This window comes from Podarcis pityusensis (assembly GCF_964106645.2).
Source record: "Podarcis pityusensis genome assembly, chromosome: 13".
In the NCBI taxonomy this organism is placed as follows: domain Eukaryota; kingdom Metazoa; phylum Chordata; class Lepidosauria; order Squamata; family Lacertidae; genus Podarcis; species Podarcis pityusensis.
In genome coordinates this window covers 25,715,824-25,734,772 of record NC_138038.1, presented here as the reverse complement: position 1 = coordinate 25,734,772, position 18,949 = coordinate 25,715,824, and the positions used below count along the sequence as shown (strand labels likewise).

Sequence of the window (18,949 nt, the reverse complement as noted above, 5' to 3'; positions counted from 1 at the left end):
TGTGAGCAGGGAGTTATTAGTGAATGTACGTTTGGGACATGGGGTTTTCAGTGTGTTTCAGAAGGGGTGTTGGGTTGGGGGAGTCCAAGGGAGGGGAAAACCTGGTGGGGAAAATTGTGTCTCCCTCCACCTCATCTTTATTCCCTCTCCCTTCCCCTTTCTTCTTTTTTTTTGTGTCTGGGTAGCAGGAAGCTGCTGATGTAAAAAAAAAAAAAATACGACAATCACGATTTGTCTGTGACGTGCGATTTTGGAAAAAAGAAAAAAAAAACCCTGAAAAGTCTGGGGCGGGGAAAACAAACAAACCCTTTTTTGTGTTTTTGGTCAGGATTTTAAAGAAAGATATTTTTATGGTAATTGTCGCTGGTCTATTTTACTATATATTTATGTAATAAATATATGATTAAAAAAAACAAACCTACCCTTAAAAAAAAATGACAAAAAAAAAAAAAACCCAACCCTCACAGCCCCAACTGGTTTTTGGTGTCTCATTTATGGTGAGTAGCGATGGGCAAAAATTTATTCTTTAACTATCAAAACACAGAAGAATGTGGAGCTTGCTTGATATTTCTGTTTTGCAGGTAAAAATCGTAGGAGCCTTTGTTCTCAAGGCTTTCCCCCTCCCCTCCCAATTCACCATTTTAGTCATTAAAGCCCCCACACCTAAAAGGTCAGTAGAAACCCCTTTTTGCTAAACCAAAAACAACCACCCTCACCAAAGCAAAAATGCATCACCACATTTTGGGGGTGGTGGTGGGAAGATGGGTTCCATACCGATGACATGTGTAAGTGCCTCACATTATTGAAAAACCAGGCTGAGGGTAGATTGGCCGGTTACAGGGGATTTTTTTAAAAAAAGATTTGAAAGAGGGTGTAAAAGTTACATGTAATGTGGATGGTCTTCCTCTTTTTCACCTGGTAACAAGGCCTTTCAGCTGGGAGGCTGTAGTGTTTCAAAAACTGGTTTGACCAGAGGTAGGAGTAGGACAAAATATGTGGGTGCCACACCAATGGAAACACATGGTTTTCCCTTAAACCACCATCTTGCCATATTTAAGCCCTGACAAAATAAGTGGGGCAGGACAGCCACAATTTTAAGCACCACAATTCACTTCTGGCTTGCGGGGGGCAGCCAATGTCTCCCTTGTGTATAGAGCTCCAATAGTCGCCTCTCTCTAGCCGAGGCAACTGGTTACCCCCAAACCTCCACCATACCTTCCCTCCCGACTCAGGAGAAGAGCGGGGGCGGACACACAAGGTGAACTCAGGAAGAACGTGGATCCAAGCCATTTTGGTTTTCAATATATTATTCCCGTGTGGCCAGCGCCACAGCAGGGAAGAATGCCGGTTCTATTCACACAACTCCAATATACAGAGATATATTTACAAAAGGCGGCTTGTGGCCGCTTGCTTCTGAGCAGGTGGGGGCAGCAGCTCCTATGCCGGTATAAATATAGTTTGCTGGGTCCAGGCCCAGAGAGAGCAGTCTGGTTAGTGCAACAACGCAGGGAGGGCAAGACGAGAGGGTGGTCCAGTAGTTATGTGCAAGGCCCTCCCCGTCTTCTACTGAGCATCAATGCGGAAGGAGAGCAGCTTCTCAGAGTGCATGTTGTTGAGGGTGCGCAGGTCGGGAAGCTTCAGCAGCAGCTTGGTGAAACGGGATGTTTCCTGGGGGTGGTTTTTGAGGACGAGGGCTCTCAGGGCACGGATAAGCATCTCCTGCAGCTGCTCCACTGATCCTGGGTTCTCAATGCCTGAACGATCTGCACAAGAGAGGGATGGGCAGTCAGTAACATGGTAACAGTGGCGTGCCTAGCACAACAGACACACCTGCCTGGTTTTCAGGTCTCTGATCTATCAAACCACATTTTCAGCCTCCCACAAGGTCACAGATTGCCTGGAGCCCAAGGAGCAGTGGTGCCAAAACCTGACATGCAAAAGATCCCAATCTCCTCGGAGCGCTGAATTATTTTTATTAAGAATCGTTCTCTCTTAAAGCACCACCACTGTTCACAGCATTTTGCAAGGTAACACGAGGAAAAAGAGACAGCTCCCCACTTCAAGGAGCTTATACTCCCAAGTTTGAACAATGGGGAAAAGAGGAAGCTGAGGCAAAGGTGTCAGAGGAGAAATATGAAGATATGTAGTTAATTTAGGGATTTGCTGCGGTTGCAGGGTGTTGGTGTTTCAAGGGTGGAGGTTCAGACTAAGGCAGTAAGATGAAGGCTTCAAGGAAAGAAAGCTTTCCAAAGGAGGAAGCAGGAAGAGCAAGGGAGACCACTGTGGATATTCTGGGAAAAGGTGCCAGGCATAAGGAGCAGAAAGGGGAAAAGGTGTTGAATTGTGTAGGTGTGTGCCTGGGTAGCCAAGGATGGTAGAGTAGGAGGCTTGAAGACCTTAGGACACAGGTGAAACAAGGACAGAAAAACACAATGGATGGGTGTGACTGGAGAGCTTCAAGGAAAGGTAAGGACAAGGAAGCTTGTGATCCACGACTGCAATTCCCGCCTGCTCATGCCCAAGGACACCCACCTGCAGAGATCAGCACCACAGCCGTGAAGAGGCCAAGCTCTTCTTCAGAGAGTCCCAAGGCTCCAAGCTTCTCGCTGAACTCGAACATGGATGTCAGCAGGTCGCCCATCCCCATCCCCCACAGCTCCTCAAGGCTGTACTTGGTGCGACTCATGAATGTCACTGTCTGTTCCTTAACGTTGAAGAGGGACGCAAACCGAACCATCAGCACCTGGGGAAATGGTAGGAGAGACCTGTTAGAACACATCTGTGCCCACACAACACAGTCAAATGCCATCTGTATTCTTCCGAGTAAGAATGGACACTAGCTTTGAAAGAAGTGGGACTTCCTGAGTGAACTTAGTTAGGTTCAACTGCAAGGTTGTTGTTTTTCTTCTTAAGAACCAAAACAAACTGACAAGTTCTCAGAATGATTTTCACTTCTTCCCTTTGGGGTTTTTGAGTATGTCTGGGTTCCAGCCTCCCAAAAGCAGATTACACCCCTTTAATTATTCCTAATGTCTTTATGTTTCAAAATGACACCAGCAAATAATGTCCTTCATGCAGTCTCATTATTATATATGGATAAATAAGGGTGTAGATTTGAGCTTCAGGATTTTAAAACAATCATGTCTCCCCATTATTTTCACCAGTGCAGAATTAACCAGTATTTAATGGATAAATATTATTCTCCACTTTTATAAGCCCTTCCTACATACATAAAATCGGTAACTGTTAACTAGCAAGGGTCTGAAGTAGTGGATGGAGATAATCCTACCTCAAATGTGCCAGCTTTGAGTAAGGAGACCTGGTCATGCTGCGTGAGCTCCCGGAAACCAGGGATGTGCTTTGCAAATTCCACAACCTCTCGTACAGCAGGTGTGAAGCTCATGGAGAAATCTTCCCAAATCTCCTGGCCTGTACGGCCACTGCGACCATGTGGGTGACAATTCATAGGACACGCCTGTTGGGATGGGGGGGAAAATGAGACACGTTAGATGAAGAGTAGAGGGCTGGAATCAGAGTCAATGGAAGCAGTTGCAAGCCCACATAATCACTGAGAATTGAGGACCCTTTGCCAATCTGTTGCCTTCCAATGCTTTGTAAGATAAGTCCCATTAGCCCCAGGGAGTTTTAGTCCAGGTTAACAGGTGGAATAGAAGCTTCTAAACTTCCTTCTTTTGCTGCTCTTGTGCATTTGATGCCGCTACCCCCAGCCATAAGGAATGAGTTGTTCCTTTGCAGAATAACCAGGCAGATTGAGCTAATACTGATTTCTAGCCTGACAATACGTAGGAGTTAAGTTTCATACATGAAACGCCATAATCTTAACTGCAGTAGTTAACATCCCACCCATTGAAAACAGACTAAAAGAGAATGCCAACAGATTGAATTTTCAAGTCAGGATTGAGTCCACCACTACCTGAGCTAAGCAGATACATCTTGTAGGCTAAGTCTTTGCTTTAAAGCAGGAACAGAAGACCTGTGGCCCTCCAGATCCTGTTGGGACTACAACCCCCACAATCCTGGGCTATTGGCCATGCTAGCTGGAGCTGATGGGAGTTGGAGTTCAACAACATCTGGAGGCGCCACAGGTTCCCTAAGCCTGGCTGCTTAAGACTTCCTAACTAATGTTCCTTCCCCCCCATTAAAAAAAAGCATTAATAGACTGAATTTTCGCATGCATAACCATAAATGAAGCTACAGTGAAATGTTGAACATATTATTAAGAAATATTGATTGCTTTTCACTGAAAGCTCCAAAAAATACAGTACATGATAGAGCGTGGCTGAGAAAAAGCTCATTTTGTGAGCCAAAGAATGTAAGAGATACAAAATATGTACAAGGAGCCCTGAATAACACAAGTAGCACAGGCCTAACCCAACTGTGACTCAGATGGCAAGTTAAAATCAGGGCTTTCATCAGCCGGAACTCTCCAGAACTCGGTTCCGGCACCTTTCAGGTGGGAGCCATGGTCCTTATAAGAGAACAAGGGAGGTGTTTGTGGCAAGTTCCGGCACTCCTTTTCCTAGAAAAATAGCACTGGTTAAAATATATCCAAATGGCTGAGATGGCAGTGGGGAATATCCAAAATCGTAGCAATACAGTGGCTACAGCTAGTGAAGCTCCTGGTTCAAATCGCATCTGATCTGCCTCAGGCAAAAGCCACGGGTTTTCCATCTGGGGTATTAAAACAAGCTGGCTATATAACAGCTAGAGAAAAGGCAGCTGGAGGCCGAACTGGTCGCTGAATAAGCCTTGGCTGGCAAACAAGAGAGCGCCTTGTGTGGTGCTGTGAGGAGGATGCGACACTCACCAAGAGGATATCTCTGGGCTCGCCTTGCTGGGGGCAGCCTTGGCCGACTGAGGGATCTGTCTCCCCGGAGGGATAGCCGGAAGGGCAAAACCGATGGCCGTTCATGTTGTTCTGGTGGCATGTGTTGCTTGGGGCGGAGCCAGAGTTCCAGTTGTCGTTTTGGTGGCAGGGCCCGTTGCCGTGGTAGCCACTGGACAGCCAGTTGCTCTCCCAACTCAGAGAGTTCTCGCTCCCCACGGGAGCCAGGGGCCCTGTGGCCAGTTTGTCGTGGGCATAAACAAAAATCTCCTTGTGGGCCTTAGACACCTGCGAGATGACGTCTTCCATGACTTCGCTGGGGCTCGGGGAGCGGGGCGGCGTCAGCTGCTGGGAGAACTGGGCAAAGCAAGGAGACGGCTGGGGAGGTGAGGCCGCGTGCTGCTGTGGGGATCGTGGCGCCAGCTGCGGCTGGTGGCACAGAAGGGGGCTGGCGGGCTGCTGGTGCCCCGTCGACAAGCCCTCGGGCGGGCACTGCGCACTGAGCTGGTTGTTAGCCATGTTGTTCATCGCGCTCTGCATCTCTGCCAGCATGCGTTGTTTCTCGCGTTTAGGGATGCGGCCGAAACGGACAGCTGTAGGGGAGGCAAACAGGGTGTGTCAGTACGGCAACTGAGGATATCACGTTTCCGAGCACAATTCAAGGTGTTGGTGCTGACCTTTAAAAACCCCTATGTGGCCTCGGCCCAGGATACTTGAAGGAGTTTCTCCACCCCCATCGTTCAGCCCGGACACAGAGGTCCAGCACCAAGGGCCTTCTGGTGGTTCCCTCCCTTCAAGAAGTGAAACTGAAGGGAACCAGGCAGAGGGCCTTCTCGGTGGTGGTACCCGCCCTGTGGAACGCTCTCCCATCAGATATCAAGGAAATAAACAACTATTTGACTTTTAGAAGACATCCGAAGGTGGCCCTGTACAGGGAAGTTTTTAACAGTTGATGTTTTATTGTGTGTTGGGAGCTACCCAGAGTGGCTGAGGCAACCCAATCAGATGGGCATCATATAAATAATAATAAACGATTATTATTATTATTGTTGTTATTGTTATTATTCCACAAATCAGAATCCTAACGAAACAAAGCCTGCAAAGGGTAAATAAAATGTCAAATCTCCAACCCTCGCATGGCAGGGAACTCACCATCACGAGACATGCCAACTCCCAGACACTTCTTGAAGCGGCACTGCTGGCAACGATTCCGGTTGATGCGGACAATGTTGCAGGTTTCATTCTTTAGGCACTTTTTGTACTGGATGTTTTGCTGAATGCTGCGCCGGAAGAAACCCTGAGTGGGGGACACAGAGGGAGAGAGAGCAAATTAGCACCTAGGCCTGACGAGTGAGCAGCTGTACTCAAACCCAAACCGAGAGCGGCTGCTTTTCAGCCCAGTTCCCTTGAGGCTGTGAGCTGGAGACTGAAGACTTGAACTGGAAGCAGAACCAGCAGAAGGTGACTGCTCATCCATTGAGCAGGGAAGGGCATAGAAGGCCGGGCTCCCAGTTTTAGCTATATTAGGCCCACCTGGCCAGCCCAGAGGCATGGTAAACAACTGCCAACCACAAGGGAAGGGCCCCAGCATGCAGAAGACCCCAATCTCAAGCCCTGGCATCTCCAAGTAAGGCTAACCCTGGAAAGCTGCTGCCAGTCTGTGTAGACAATACTGGATAGATGGACCAAAGACTGTGACTGTATAAGGCAGATTCCCAAGTTCCCAGAGACCAGTGTGGCCCACTTCCATTCCCTTCTGAACCTGAAGAGCATTCTGAAGCCTGAACAGACATAGTCCTAAGGGGTGCTAGCTCAAGCAGCGGAGGCACAGTCTTTGCAGGCCAGTGGCTGCATGCTGCTGTAGTCCCTACTGGTCAGGGAGGTGGTGCAAGCACCTGAGCTGGCTTGCTCTCCCAGCACAAGGCTGTGTTGCAGGGATTAAATCCCTGTCTCCCACATCTCACTTAAGCTCCACTGCCCCATACCAGCATGGGAAAATGAGGGTTTTTCCTGTGTGGAGCTGCAAAATATCTCGGCGGTGGGCCTCGATCCAACCCCTTCCAGCTTTCATCAGCCAAATAAAAAGGCCAGAGAGAGATGCTCACCTTGCAGCCTTCGCAAGCATGGACACCGTAATGGAACCCAGACGCCACATCTCCGCAGACTTTACACAAGAGGACCATACCATTCAGCTCTGGAAGGAGAAAAGAGGAAGAGGGGCTGTGAGACTCCATACCCAAAGGCTGGATTTTTTTGGCTGCTTGGTTGCTACTCCCCAGCCAACCCTTTGGGGGGAAAAACCTTGGAGGCCTACAGTGCAGCCTTTGAAGAACCCAGGAGGAATAGTGGCTGGCAGAAAGGGCCAAACTGACCCGGGGAAGGTGGGCCTGGAGTTTGGACTTGGACTACATCTGCTGGCATAGTTGGCTGGACCAGCAAACACCCCAGGGCTTCCCACCCGTACCCAACTTTGCATTCGCACTCACTTGTGATGCTGCTGGTGGTGCTTTTGGCAGGGGAGATGCGCCTCCCGTCATCCATGGCCACTTGCAGCCCCACGGGGGAGCCTCCAGAGCTGTAGGAAGAGGATGATGACGACGAAGAGGAGGAGGAGGAGGAGGAAGGGGAAGCATCATCACGGAGCCCAGTTGAGCTGGTCCCATACAGGCGCCCCGAGTCTTGCACCAGAGACCCGGTGGGCGAAGGTGGGAAGTAGCTGGGGAAGGCAGGTTGCGAGGACAGCTGGCAGCTGCCGTTGGAGCTGTCGCTGCCACACAGAGAGACGGGGCTGGTGCGGCTTGGAGAAGACCCGTTGGAGCCAATGTAGCTGATGACGCCACCTGCAGAGGGTTAAAAAAAGGAAGAGGGTTGAGAATCCCACCTCACTACAGCCTTCGGTGTCCAGCTGCCCCAACTGATTGCTTGTGTTAGGCAACTTGAAGACATCATGTTGGAAACCTCGAGTTTCCTTTAAAGAAGAGCAAGTATCTGGACCTCACTGTGGCTGATGATATCCCGACCACACAGCTGCACCCTAAAGAGGCATTTGCAAAGGCAAGCAGATGTTTCGGTAGCCAAGAAAGGCAGCAGGCTTCAACTGGGGCAAAGTAGAACGAGAGAGAGAGAGGCTCTGACAACCTTCCTATGTTGTAACCAAGTTAAGTCTGTTGTGTTTTGAAACTGCGAATCCCTAGAGGGGGACAGCATTGAAAAAAAGGGAGTCTGGAGCAGTTGGATGCTTTGTACAGCTCTGGCTGTCTCCGAAAAGAAAGAAGACTACGGCAAAGCTAGGAAAGTATTGTTATTGTTTTTTAAGGGCTGCAAAGCACTAGAAGTTGTAACTGCATTAAAAAGAACAGAGCCTGCCTGCAGGCTTGCACTCTAAGAGAAAAACAAGACCATTGCAAAGGCAGAAGGGAAGCAGGGAGAGAAGAGGCAGAAATCAGAAGTGGAAGGCTGGGGAGAGCGCCAAGAAATGGGACCCAGAGCAGCTGAAGAAAGGTTTGGGCATTTGGGGGCCTTTTATTTTAAGCTTTGTAAAAAGGACTACTAAAGTGGGACATGACAGAGGGTTATAAAATTAGGAGGAGGGTAGAGAGGAAAAGAGTTTTCTCCCATAATGCTAACAGAGAGCAAATGTGATGTATTGCTTCAGAGAGCAACTACTCAGGCTAATGAGCCAAGCTCCATGATGTGGAGGATAGCACAGCAAACATACATATCCAGCAGATTTGGGCCAAAATTCATTCCCTGTTCCAAATATAGGATTTCTTTTTTAAAAAACTTTTTTTGCAGGAACAGTACCACAACCACCCTTCCCTGAGTCAAATGTACTAGGCGATATTCCATAAGAAAACCTTCTAACTGCATTGCTGGATCAGACCAAGGTGTTTCTAGTTCTCCTAGAAAGTACTCCACAGAGCGCCCCCATTTGCTCTCCACATTGTGGCCTTATATGCAAAGGGGTGCTGTCTCCAACCTTGGACAAAAAGGTGGTAATTTACTGTGAATGTGTGAGTTCTTAAAGGCACAAGATGGCATATGGGAGAGGGGAAAACCCTGGAACACTGGAGGAGCAATAGGTTAGGGGTGAAAGTAAACCTACTCGTGAGCAAAACACAACAGAGGGTGAGAACAAAGCTGCCCCGGTATGTGGGAGCTGACTCTTCCCAGCACACACCTGATAAAAGGTTTGCAAAGTCCAACCCCACATTACAGGCCAGTTTCAAGCTCTGAGCTGGTCTTGCCAAAATTCTTCCCTTGCAATCCATCTCTCTCTCTCTCTCTCTCCCAGCTTTCAGTTGTTGACCTACATCTCAGAGCTGCAAAAGGAAAAAACACCAAGTGAGTGATGCAGCGAGTGGAGAGGGAGGGAGGAAGGCATGCGGCCAAGAAATTGTTGAAAATTGGGTGGAAGCCAAAAAAGCCATCATACACCCCACCCTGGAAGCTGGGGGGAGGTGGGTAAGCTGGGAAGGGCCGAATACTCCAGCCTGGAGATGGCTTGGGTTTTTGTTTTTTTCTATAGAAGAACTACCACTGCTCCAGGCTTTGTAGCTGGGCTACATGCCAGTGGCCAAACTGCTGTAGGAAAAGCCTCAAGCAAAGTAAAAACAAAGCCATCCGTGCCAGAGGGATTATAAACAAGGTCACGTGTGGAAGCCACATTCAGCGCCCAGGCAGGCCTTTAACAACAAGCAGGGAGCCTTTATCTTGTTGACTGGTTACCACCAGCTAATGACCTTCCTTGCGTGTGGCCCAAGCACCTGGGACTGGTTGCTTAGCAGACATTAAAAGGAATCAGGACAAATAAAGCTGTAAATGGAGTTTCTCCCTTTCGCCCTTGTCAGGGATAGGAAAGAGAGCTGGATAATGATCCAAGTCAATTTCTGCCAGCAATCCAAACAGTACACACACACACACACACCCCAAGAGAAGTCAACAAAGGATAAGCAATTGATTAAAATTAAAATTTAGCAGCCGTGCTTTGGATGGAGCTCTTGTCCTGTGGGACCACAGATCCCCTTCTACCACTTTTCGCTAAGGGTCCAGGGCAACCTGCTCAGGTCAAACACTTGTGATAACCGCCTTGCTCTTCTGCACATAGGAGAACTTTGCAATCCTGCCAAAATTAGGGCAAAGCTGGAGCTCAGTGACAAATCGCCAACCGATGTGCCAGAAGCAACTCCACTCACTTTGGTGCCTATTCTAATCCCATGCCGTTCATACATCTCCCAATATATCTCAAATGCTGTGCAACAGTTTGGCAGCTTATTAAAAGCAGGCTGTCCTTTCCTCTGCAGAACAAACGCTTAATCAGGAAAATCATCAAGGGCAAATAAGGGTAGGGATATTTCAAGCAGGCACCTTGATTTGAACTTGGGGTGAAGAGGCCTGAGAGCCAGCCCAACATCTGGCTTGCTAGGGCAGCAATGATCATCCTGTCTGGGTTTTGAGCATGCGGCCCTTGCACGGGACCTTGTTAGTAATCTCTTCCTGAATGCTGATGATGGTGGTTGTTTTTCTTCCTTACTAGTAGCCTCTCCTAAATGACTTCACTTTCCTTCTTTTAAAAGGCGAGAAGCAGAGTTTGCAAATTGAGCAATTCAGGATGGGAACGGTGGCGCAGGGAATCCTGCGAAGGAGGAAGGTATGCAAATCTTGCCGCCTTCTTCCCTCCCGGCTTGGAGTCCCTAGCTTCCGTGCAGCTATTAAATGCAGGTTGCGTCAGGGAAATGACTGCCCCAAGTGGGTCAGGGAGGATAAATAGAACTTGCTAGAAGGCACAGTGGGGGTGGAAGTTATGTGCGGACCAAGTTGGCAATCTTCCAGATGGGTGTGAAAAAAGGGAAAGGCGTATCTCGTCCGTTTGCAATGTGTCTTGTCAGTCTTCTCGAGACAAGGAGCCAGGAGTGGCTGGAGACACATGTGGCATCACTAAGTAAGCACACGTGGTCCTTGACACAAGGCCACATGCTACCCGTTTGCTCACCCCAAAGGGGAGGACACCTGATGCAAAAGGGGGGCAGGGGGGAACCTGCAGCAAAAGTAGCACTGAAGGTCCATATGCAAGCACCACCAAAAATAAAATTAGGCTGAGCTCAAAACCAACAAGGTCAATCAAAGGGAAAGGGATCTCCGTCACCCAGATCCCTGAACCACCTTGGGCCCACTAACTTACTAACCCAGCAATGGAATCAAAACTAACATGGTAGGTGTACATACAAACCATATCCACAAGAGATGGGGGGAAAACAAGCCCCTAGATCTTAAAAAAACACCATTAAAACCCACGCAATGCAGGTTGCTATTCTGTGAGGTCTTATTAGGGGGGAATGACACACTGGGACTTATTTCTGAGTAAATATGCTTAGAAATGGGCAGCATGGCAATCAAGCCACTTGGCTCTGGGAGACTTTCCCATCTTCTAACATAGGAAACTCCCGACCCCGCAAATCCTACCCCACTTGAAAGTGTTGAAACCCAAAACACCAGATCTTTAAAAAGGAATTATCCCACTGCTAACCCACAGCAAATGCAGAAAGCCTTTCCCCATTCCTAAACACTTTCTCCTTTAAGGGAACCTTAAGACCTTATTATTGGATTAGACAAATACCATTCACTTAAACTGCCCAGGGTGCATTTTATTACACAGTTCTATTGTTAATACTTAATCAGTATCTACATCTAACAGAAATACAAATGTAGTATACACCAAAGCAAAGACCACAGGGAAAAAAATATTTGTGCCACCCAGTCTTCAAAATACTGGAAGCTTTTGGGTCCCCCGCCATTCCTCCTCAGGCTGGAATGACTCCTCTGTAACTAGAACATTCATTTCCAGCATTTAAACACTAGTTAAGAGAACATAAAGGTGGGGTTTTGGTATTTTTGTTACTTCCCTATTTTCTATCCAATGCTGTTAAAACACATGTGCACCAATAAATATTGCCTGCTTTCCACCACAAAAGAAAGGCACTCTGTATATGCACTGAGGCAAACTGGGGCACAAATGGAAGGCAATCTGCACATGCACTAAGGAACACGTGACCTTACACGATTTCCTTTTTCTTTTTCCTCAGAAAATTTTACGCTTTAATTGGCTGGGTGCAAGGCTGCAAGCTTTGCTGCCACCGGGCAAGCAGTAGCAAAGTGATCTGGCAGATGGCCGTGAAAATAATAAGAGAGCCTGATTTTTCCAGCCAAAGACGACACGCCAGGACGCAAAGACTGGTGAACGTGAGTGATTCGCCCACTCGGTTCTCATGCTCCGTTAAGTTGCCCGTCCAAGACTTTCGCACTCCCAAAAGCCCCATGAGGGTTACCTCCCGAGAGCTGAATAACTAGGAGGCGAGATCGGAAGGCTGGCAAGTCGGCCAGTTCACCTCCACGTGTCCCACTTGCACGTTGCCCGCTTCTATCCCGGCTTCACCCATCACGCTTTGCCCCGCCCCCTGCCCGCCCATTGGTTCCCATTTCCCCTCCCTGGCAAAGGATGGTCCATCCTTCAGCCGCGCCCTCTACGGCGAACTCGGAACGTTCGAGCTTCCCGGATGGTGACGTAGTTCCAGGGGAGGCGTATCTAATGAGCTAATGGCGCGAGCTCGGCCAATGGGAGGCGACCGGAGGCGGGGCCGATAGGGAAAACAAACGTTGCACGTGGCTGAGCCGGGTAAGGGGACACGTGAGAGGATGAATGGGAAAGCTTGAAGGGGGAATCCCAGGAAGGGTGGGATTCCAAAGCGGGGTGCGGGTGCTAGTAATGTGACTCCAAAGTAGTGGGGGTGGAGGGGAAGAGAAATCCCTATAACCAATAAGGGATCACCAATTTTTTTGGGGGGGGGCAATATCAAAAGGAGATCTCTGGGCATCCCTTCCCCTTCCGAGGCTTCCTCCCAAGAAAACACCAGGTATGTGATGCTCACAGTGGGAGCAAGGCAGCCCCGATCCTCTCTCCCTACAACTGCCCTAATCCCACCCTCCCCAAAGGACAAGGTAGGGCGTTGCCTGCCGCTACTGGTAGCCCAGGCAAGACATTTGACTCTGCTCCCTCCCCCCACAAGGAGAAGGAAGCTTGACCTCTTTCCCTGAAACTGACACCTATAACTCCTTTCCCTTGCTCCCCTTGTCACCGATCCACCCTCCCCCAGGAGGAAACTACAGCAGAATGATGAGAAATCAACCTTTCCTAATTGGGTTGGGGGGGGTGAAATAGAGAAGTCTGATGGGCTAAAAGAACGGGGGCAGGTAATAGGGGCACTCTTGTTTCTCCCAATTCCAAACCCATCACCTCTTTTCCTTGTGATTTGGGGGATGCATTCAGGCAGGATCCTGAATGCTAGATACAGTGTGAGACTCTAAGGTTGTTTACACACTTCGTATCTCTATATCAGCAATTGCGGTATTTAGGGTGGGGAGATACGCTGCTTGGGAACTCAATGCCGCCGCCACCACCCCAACTCCAGCAGACGCCCCACGAGTAGCTGCAGAAGCGCTGGGCAGCAGGAGGACTGCTCCCTTCACTGCAGGTGCACGCGAAAGAGGCTGAAGCGCCAGTCCTCTGCGACGGGAGGTCGCCGCGAAGGGGAGGCTATGGGGCAAGTTTTAGGAGGGAGAATAGCACTGCATGACCCGTTCCCTAAAGAAGCCAGCCGCGAGAGGCTTACCTGGGGCGTTGTTGTTCGTATCCAAAGTGGCCATCCTGTTCAGTTGACAGCCGTCATTCATGTCGAGCGAAGAAGCGAGCCGAGATTCCGTGGGCGAGGAAGGAGCGAGGGGGAGCGAGAGGCTGCCCCTTTCTCCTCCTCGGACTTCTTCTGGTCCCCCCAAAGTTATGCTGCAAAAGCGGCTGGGAACCCAGTCACCTTGCACTGAACGCTGGTGGGAATGTGCCCTTTTAAAAATTGTCTTTAAAAGATTGTATTTGCACTGAGAGCCGCAGCGCAAAAGTCGAAAGAGCGCGAGAGCTGCTGAGTCTGTGGGATACCTCGCAGCAGCCCGGGAGCTCCACTCTGCTGCTGCCTCTCCCTTTGCCTGCAAAATTTTACTCTGCCAGGGCTCACTCACTCTCTGGTCTCCCTCTCTGCCTGCGGCTGCGCAGATGCCAGCACGCGGCACTGGAGCATCCACCATGTGACTCCTAGGGAGAGCCTCGTGCCCCAGTGACACACTTTCTGCTGCTGCAGCAGCCGCCACAGCAGGCACATTGCGCTCGACTTCTTCGCTAGAGCGCAAGTGTTGCCGGGAGTTGTAGTTCGCATGGAGAGAGTCGTGCCTCCCCCCCCGCTTTATGCGCGTGCGTGCGGGTATCTTTCTGTGTCTGCTGCATTCCTAAGGAGTGACTTCTCTCTCTCTCTCTCTCTCTCTCTCTCTCTCTCTCTCTCTCTCTCAGCTTTCCCTGATAGATCAAAAGAGGTTGAGGCTTAAAACACACACAGAGGAAGGGGGGGGGGGGGAATATCCCTGAAAAACGTGATGCTTTAACGTGATGTTTGGAAAGAACCTAGTTCCTTTTGAGCCACAGCTGGCTGCCAATTTAGAGCTTGGCAAAGGATCGTGCAGGAACGGGAAAGAGGCGGGGGTGGGGAAAAGAAAGATTCAGTGCTTTTCAAAATAAGAGTGGATTCCCTCCAAGGGGAGCCAATAATGATCCCTCAATTCCTTCCAACCTTTCTCTCTCTCCCCCTCCCCGTCACCGCCCCCCCCCTTTGGAACTCATTATTCTCTGCAATATAGAGAACCTATCTAAGTTTTCAAGCTGGTAGGTTTTTTAAAAAACAAACGAACCAGCCATTATATAGAATCTGTGATAAATGTTTGGTAATGCTCTTGGCTAGCGTTAATAAGGCGCTTTAACCGCTATTTTGTACTGACAGTTCTGGTACATAAAGAATAGAAAATAAGGTGATGGGTTGTGAGTCCCAAGCCAAGTGATTATGAGTTGTACCAGATAAACTAGCCTTTTCTTAAAGGAAACAAAAAAGGCAGCTTTTCATGGGTATTAATATCAAGGCAGACAGGCTGCATCACATGTACTTGGGATTCATCCAGCTGTTTCCTCTTCAGCAGTTCCCAGGCTACCTGTTGCTGCTTTTAATTCAATTAAGTTTGGCTGAGACTACAGCCGGAAGAATCTCATTTTGCATGCCACCATGATTAGACATTCCTAGATGTGGTGGCACCCACAGGGCTCAAGGGTATCTCCCCCTTCCCACCCATGAGGCAAGGTGAGGCAACTGCCTCAGGTGGCAGGATCCATAGGGGCAGCAGATTCAACCTCCAAGGAATCCATCGCCCGCTGCTGCTGCCGCCAAGACTCCTTGGAGGCCAGATCTTGAATCACAGAGTTGGATGGGACCCTGAGGATCATCTACAGGTAGTACAACTCCTTACAATGCAGGAATATGCACCTGTCCCTTACGGGGATCGAACCCACAACCTTGGTGTTATCAGCACCATGCTGATGGCAGCTCCCTACCGCCCACAATGCCACTTCTACAGCAGCCTCTTAGCAAATAGGAGGTGCTGATGGTCTCCTGCTCCCCTTGTTCATGATGTAGATCTTCACTCACGCCTCCTTCCCTGATGAAGGGCCCGCCAAGTTGGCACTGCTGTTACTGGGCATGAGCTTGTGCAGGAGAACTGTTTTCTCTCCCTTATTGACTGCTTGAAGCGACTGCCTTCCCTTGCCTGAAGGCAAGATCCACTCAGTATGAGGGGGTTGTTTGTTCACAGCAGGGATGGGGAACCTGTGGCCCTCCAGATGTTGTCAGACTCCACCTCTCATCAGCTCCAGCCAGCATAGCCAAAGGTGAGGGGAGTTGCACAACAACAACAACATCTGGACCTCGTACTTCAAAAATTGTTGTTAGCCTGCCCTGGGACCTCCTGGTGAAGAACGAGCAATAAATCTATAATAATAATAATAATAATAGAAAATAGATGACATTGTCTGAATGTGCCAGGATTTAAGAGAAATTAGAAGCTTTCTTGATTTATATTCTTTATTGAAAAATGTAAAGTACAAAATTACAAGTGCAAAGACTAAGATAAGACACATACACAAATAAGAAAAAACAATAAATAGTACCATGTAGAAAACAAGACAGAAAACAAGATACTGTGTACAGTGGTACCTTGGGTTAAGTACTTAATTCGTTGCGGAGGTCTGTTCTTAAGCTGAAACTGTTCTTAACCTGAAGCACCATTTTAGCTAATGAGGCCTCCTGCTGCCGCCGCTCCGCCAGAGCACGATTTCTGTTCTCATCCTGAAGCAAAGTTATTAACCTGAGGTAATATTTCTGGGTTAGCAGAGTCTGTAACCTGAAGCGTATGTAACCTGAGGTACCACTGTACATTACAAAAAGGGGGGTGGAATTGTTATTGTAGTTAACCAGACCTTGACCTAACAGGGCATTTATAAAAATGAATTCCAAATATCGTTAAATTTGTCCACAACAAATTTTAAAAACCTTGAAATTTAGATCAAGTGTGATATTTCAGCAAAGGCTTTTATATCTATTATTTCTATTCCCTGCCCTTAACCTTTTTTTCTTTTTTTTTGTCACTCTGAGGGAGACAGTACGGCTTTTTGTAACCTCTGGCCTGTGATCGTGAAGTTGCACATGTCTTTTCCAATAGTTGCATTATTTCCCATGTGCCGTCTGTAGGCTGGGCTGCTGCGACTCATATTTAGGTCACGTAGTGTGGACGGCTCTTCCTGGAGAGATGTTGCTCACCTCGGTGGGACAGTCTGGGGCAGTTGCCGAGTAAGAGAAGCCAGCGGCTGGAGAACAAGTCACTGATTGTGGTTAGCATGCTAAGCTCCGCCTGCTGTGGATACAGCTAAGGCTATGGCATGACATCTAAGGCTCAGGAAGCTGGCGGCTTTCTGGTTTCTTCATGCTCCGGATTCCTTTAGACACAAACCAGTTAAACGAGATATCCATATCCTAAGGGGTGTTTCAAATGCCACCTGCCAGGAAAAGTGTGACTTGCGGAAGGTAACACAATTCACATCCTCGTGAGATTTATATAGCGCAGTTCGAATATTGTTTGTATATATTTATTTAGTTATTACATTTGTAGATGTCACAGCATAAAAATACAGGCAATTCCCCATTTTTGCCATTCCTGTGCTCTTTTAGCGCTGTTTTTGCCTCTTTTTGTGCCACTTCTGGGTTCGCAGTGATGCGTGCCTGCATGCACGTAAATGGGGAGTTGCCTGTACAAGATACAGTGGTACCTCGGGTTAAGTACTTAATTTGTTCCAGAGGTCCGTTCTTAACCTGAAACTGTTCTTAACCTGAAGCACCACTTTAGCTAATGGGGCCTCCCACTGCCACCACGCCGCCAGGGCATGATTTCTGTTCTCATCCTGAGGTAAAAGTTCTTCACCCAAGGTACGACTTCCAGGTTAGCGGAGTCTGTAACCTGAAGCGTATGTAACCTGAAGCGTATGTAACCCGAGGTACCACTGTATAAGGGTGGGCACACATTTGTTCTGGGTCCTCCTCTGTCCTCCTGCATGTGAGGGGAGCACCCTGTTGCAACAGCTTTAATAACAGCTTACTAGCTGCTTTGCTTCTCAATATTCTCTGGTTGGCCTATGTTATTTTCTCCTACGATAGGGAACCCACTTAATGACTCTATATGGGCTCTTGGATACCCCATAAGGGAAGAAGGACAGATTTTGTTTACAACAGAACCTATAAATTAAGACCAGAGATCTCACACTTACTGAGCTCTGCACAATTATTAGCACGTTTATACATATCAAGACACAGGTGACACACTATTAGCATTGATTATGGTGTCATAACTATATAATTGCAAGAACATTCTGGCAACATGACAGGCACAAATTGACCAAGTGATTGTTACTTAAACTTCTCGGGCACTTAGGGAAACCCCTTCCCATGGAGAATTCCCACAGGTCTAGGCTGAAGCCCAGACTTGATGCTGCCTCAGCCAATGACCTATTTCCTAGGGGTGCCATATTTCAAAAAGTGATACAAAGAAGTTGTTGAGCTTCCCCCCCCCAAAAAAAAACCACTGCAAAAAAGCAGGGGGCTTTTAAGCTATTTTGAACTATTTTTTAGGAAACTCGGCAAGAACAACACTGTCAACATAGCTTGCCATATGTCTGGATTTCCCTCAACATTTTAAAATTTATTTTCATTTGCCGGTTTCCGCCTGGACACTGCTTACAACAACAGTATCTGTTTAGGGTGCTGGGAATTGTACCTCTGTGAGGAGGGAAGCCACAACTGTTGAAGTGATATAAATACACTTTAAGGGGATAGTTGTGGATATGTTTTGTGACCTGAAACATCCTTCTCTCTGGGCATGAGTTGAGGCCTACTCAGGAGTATGTGGGTGAGGTTGAACAGGAAATTGTTATTTGCTTAGTTTGGAGAGCTGACAGAAGAATCTGGAAGGAGAGACTGACAGGGTTTTTTTTGTTTCAGAATTGGATTGGGGCGTGGGCAAAAGTCTCTCCCCCCTTGTTAAACTATTTGCTGTGGTCATGGAGGATTGTTAAAGGCATTGTGGCATGTGTGCGTGTGCATTTCCCCCCCTCCTTTGTGATGTGTAGTATTTCTACCAATATGCTACCTGCCTTAAATTGCTGGGCTGGGATGTTGCAGAAGCTCAGTAATGTAAATACATATGCTGGCATGAATATTTTTGGTGGGGGGAGCCATCTTGAGTGAATCAAACAATGTTATACCAGCACAAATCCAAATACTCAGGATTAAAGAGTTTGCCAACTGTAGCTTCAGTGGAACATAGAGGCAAAAGGTTCCTTTTTATGTGGGACTCCATACCCTCCAACATTTATCCGATGAAAATAGGACGTCCCATTCCATAATGATAATTTTACTGTTTATACCTCACATATATTACTAGGTTGCCCCAGCTGCTCTGGGCAGCTTCCAACATACTGTGGTACCTCGGGTTAAGTACGGTACTTAATTTGTTCCAGAGGTCCGTTCTTAACCTGAAACTGTTCTTAACCTGAAGCACCACTTTAGCTAATGGGGCCTCTGGCTGCCGCCGCGCGATTTCTGTTCTCATCCTGAGGTAAAGTTCTTAACCCGA

General features: G+C 48.2%; 1 protein-coding gene and 1 long non-coding RNA gene across 3 annotated transcripts in view; one reads left to right on the top strand and one right to left on the bottom strand.

Moving 5' to 3' along the window:
* Positions 1 to 1,289: 1,289 nt before the first annotated feature.
* Positions 1,290 to 13,908, bottom strand: NR1D1 (nuclear receptor subfamily 1 group D member 1). Of its 2 annotated transcripts, XM_080978290.1 has the most exons (9): positions 13,513 to 13,908; positions 9,027 to 9,168; positions 7,333 to 7,686; positions 6,952 to 7,040; positions 5,999 to 6,143; positions 4,829 to 5,439; positions 3,290 to 3,475; positions 2,533 to 2,743; positions 1,290 to 1,763 (listed from the first exon to the last, which is right to left on the bottom strand). In XM_080978290.1, exons 2-9 carry the CDS (start codon positions 9,115 to 9,117, stop codon positions 1,564 to 1,566), a joined length of 1,887 nt encoding a protein of 628 aa, XP_080834416.1. In that variant the 5' UTR covers positions 9,118 to 9,168; positions 13,513 to 13,908; the 3' UTR covers positions 1,290 to 1,563. The 2 variants fall into 2 exon arrangements, with proteins under 2 accessions (XP_080834416.1, XP_080834415.1); XM_080978289.1 differs by lacking the exon at positions 9,027 to 9,168 and having other exon boundaries at positions 13,513 to 13,904.
* Positions 9,177 to 18,949, top strand: part of LOC308461439 — a 32,707-nt gene continuing 22,934 nt past the window's right edge. Inside the window, exons 1-2 of the long non-coding RNA XR_013978888.1 lie at positions 9,177 to 12,756; positions 14,238 to 15,221. This is a non-coding gene — a long non-coding RNA (uncharacterized lncRNA). The remainder of the gene's footprint in view (positions 12,757 to 14,237; positions 15,222 to 18,949) is intronic.

Bases quoted from the DNA above. Each gene is read 5' to 3' on its own strand.
- NR1D1 (XM_080978290.1), bottom strand. From the start codon at position 9,117: ATGGATTGCAAGGGAAGAATTTTGGCAAGACCAGCTCAGAGCTTGAAA. The intron at 6,144-6,951 runs GTGAGCATCTCT...TCCCCCACTCAG, and splicing joins ATGCTTGCGAAGGCTGCAAG to GGTTTCTTCCGGCGCAGCAT. The intron at 2,744-3,289 runs GTAGGATTATCT...CCATTTCCCCAG, and splicing joins TCAAAGCTGGCACATTTGAG to GTGCTGATGGTTCGGTTTGC.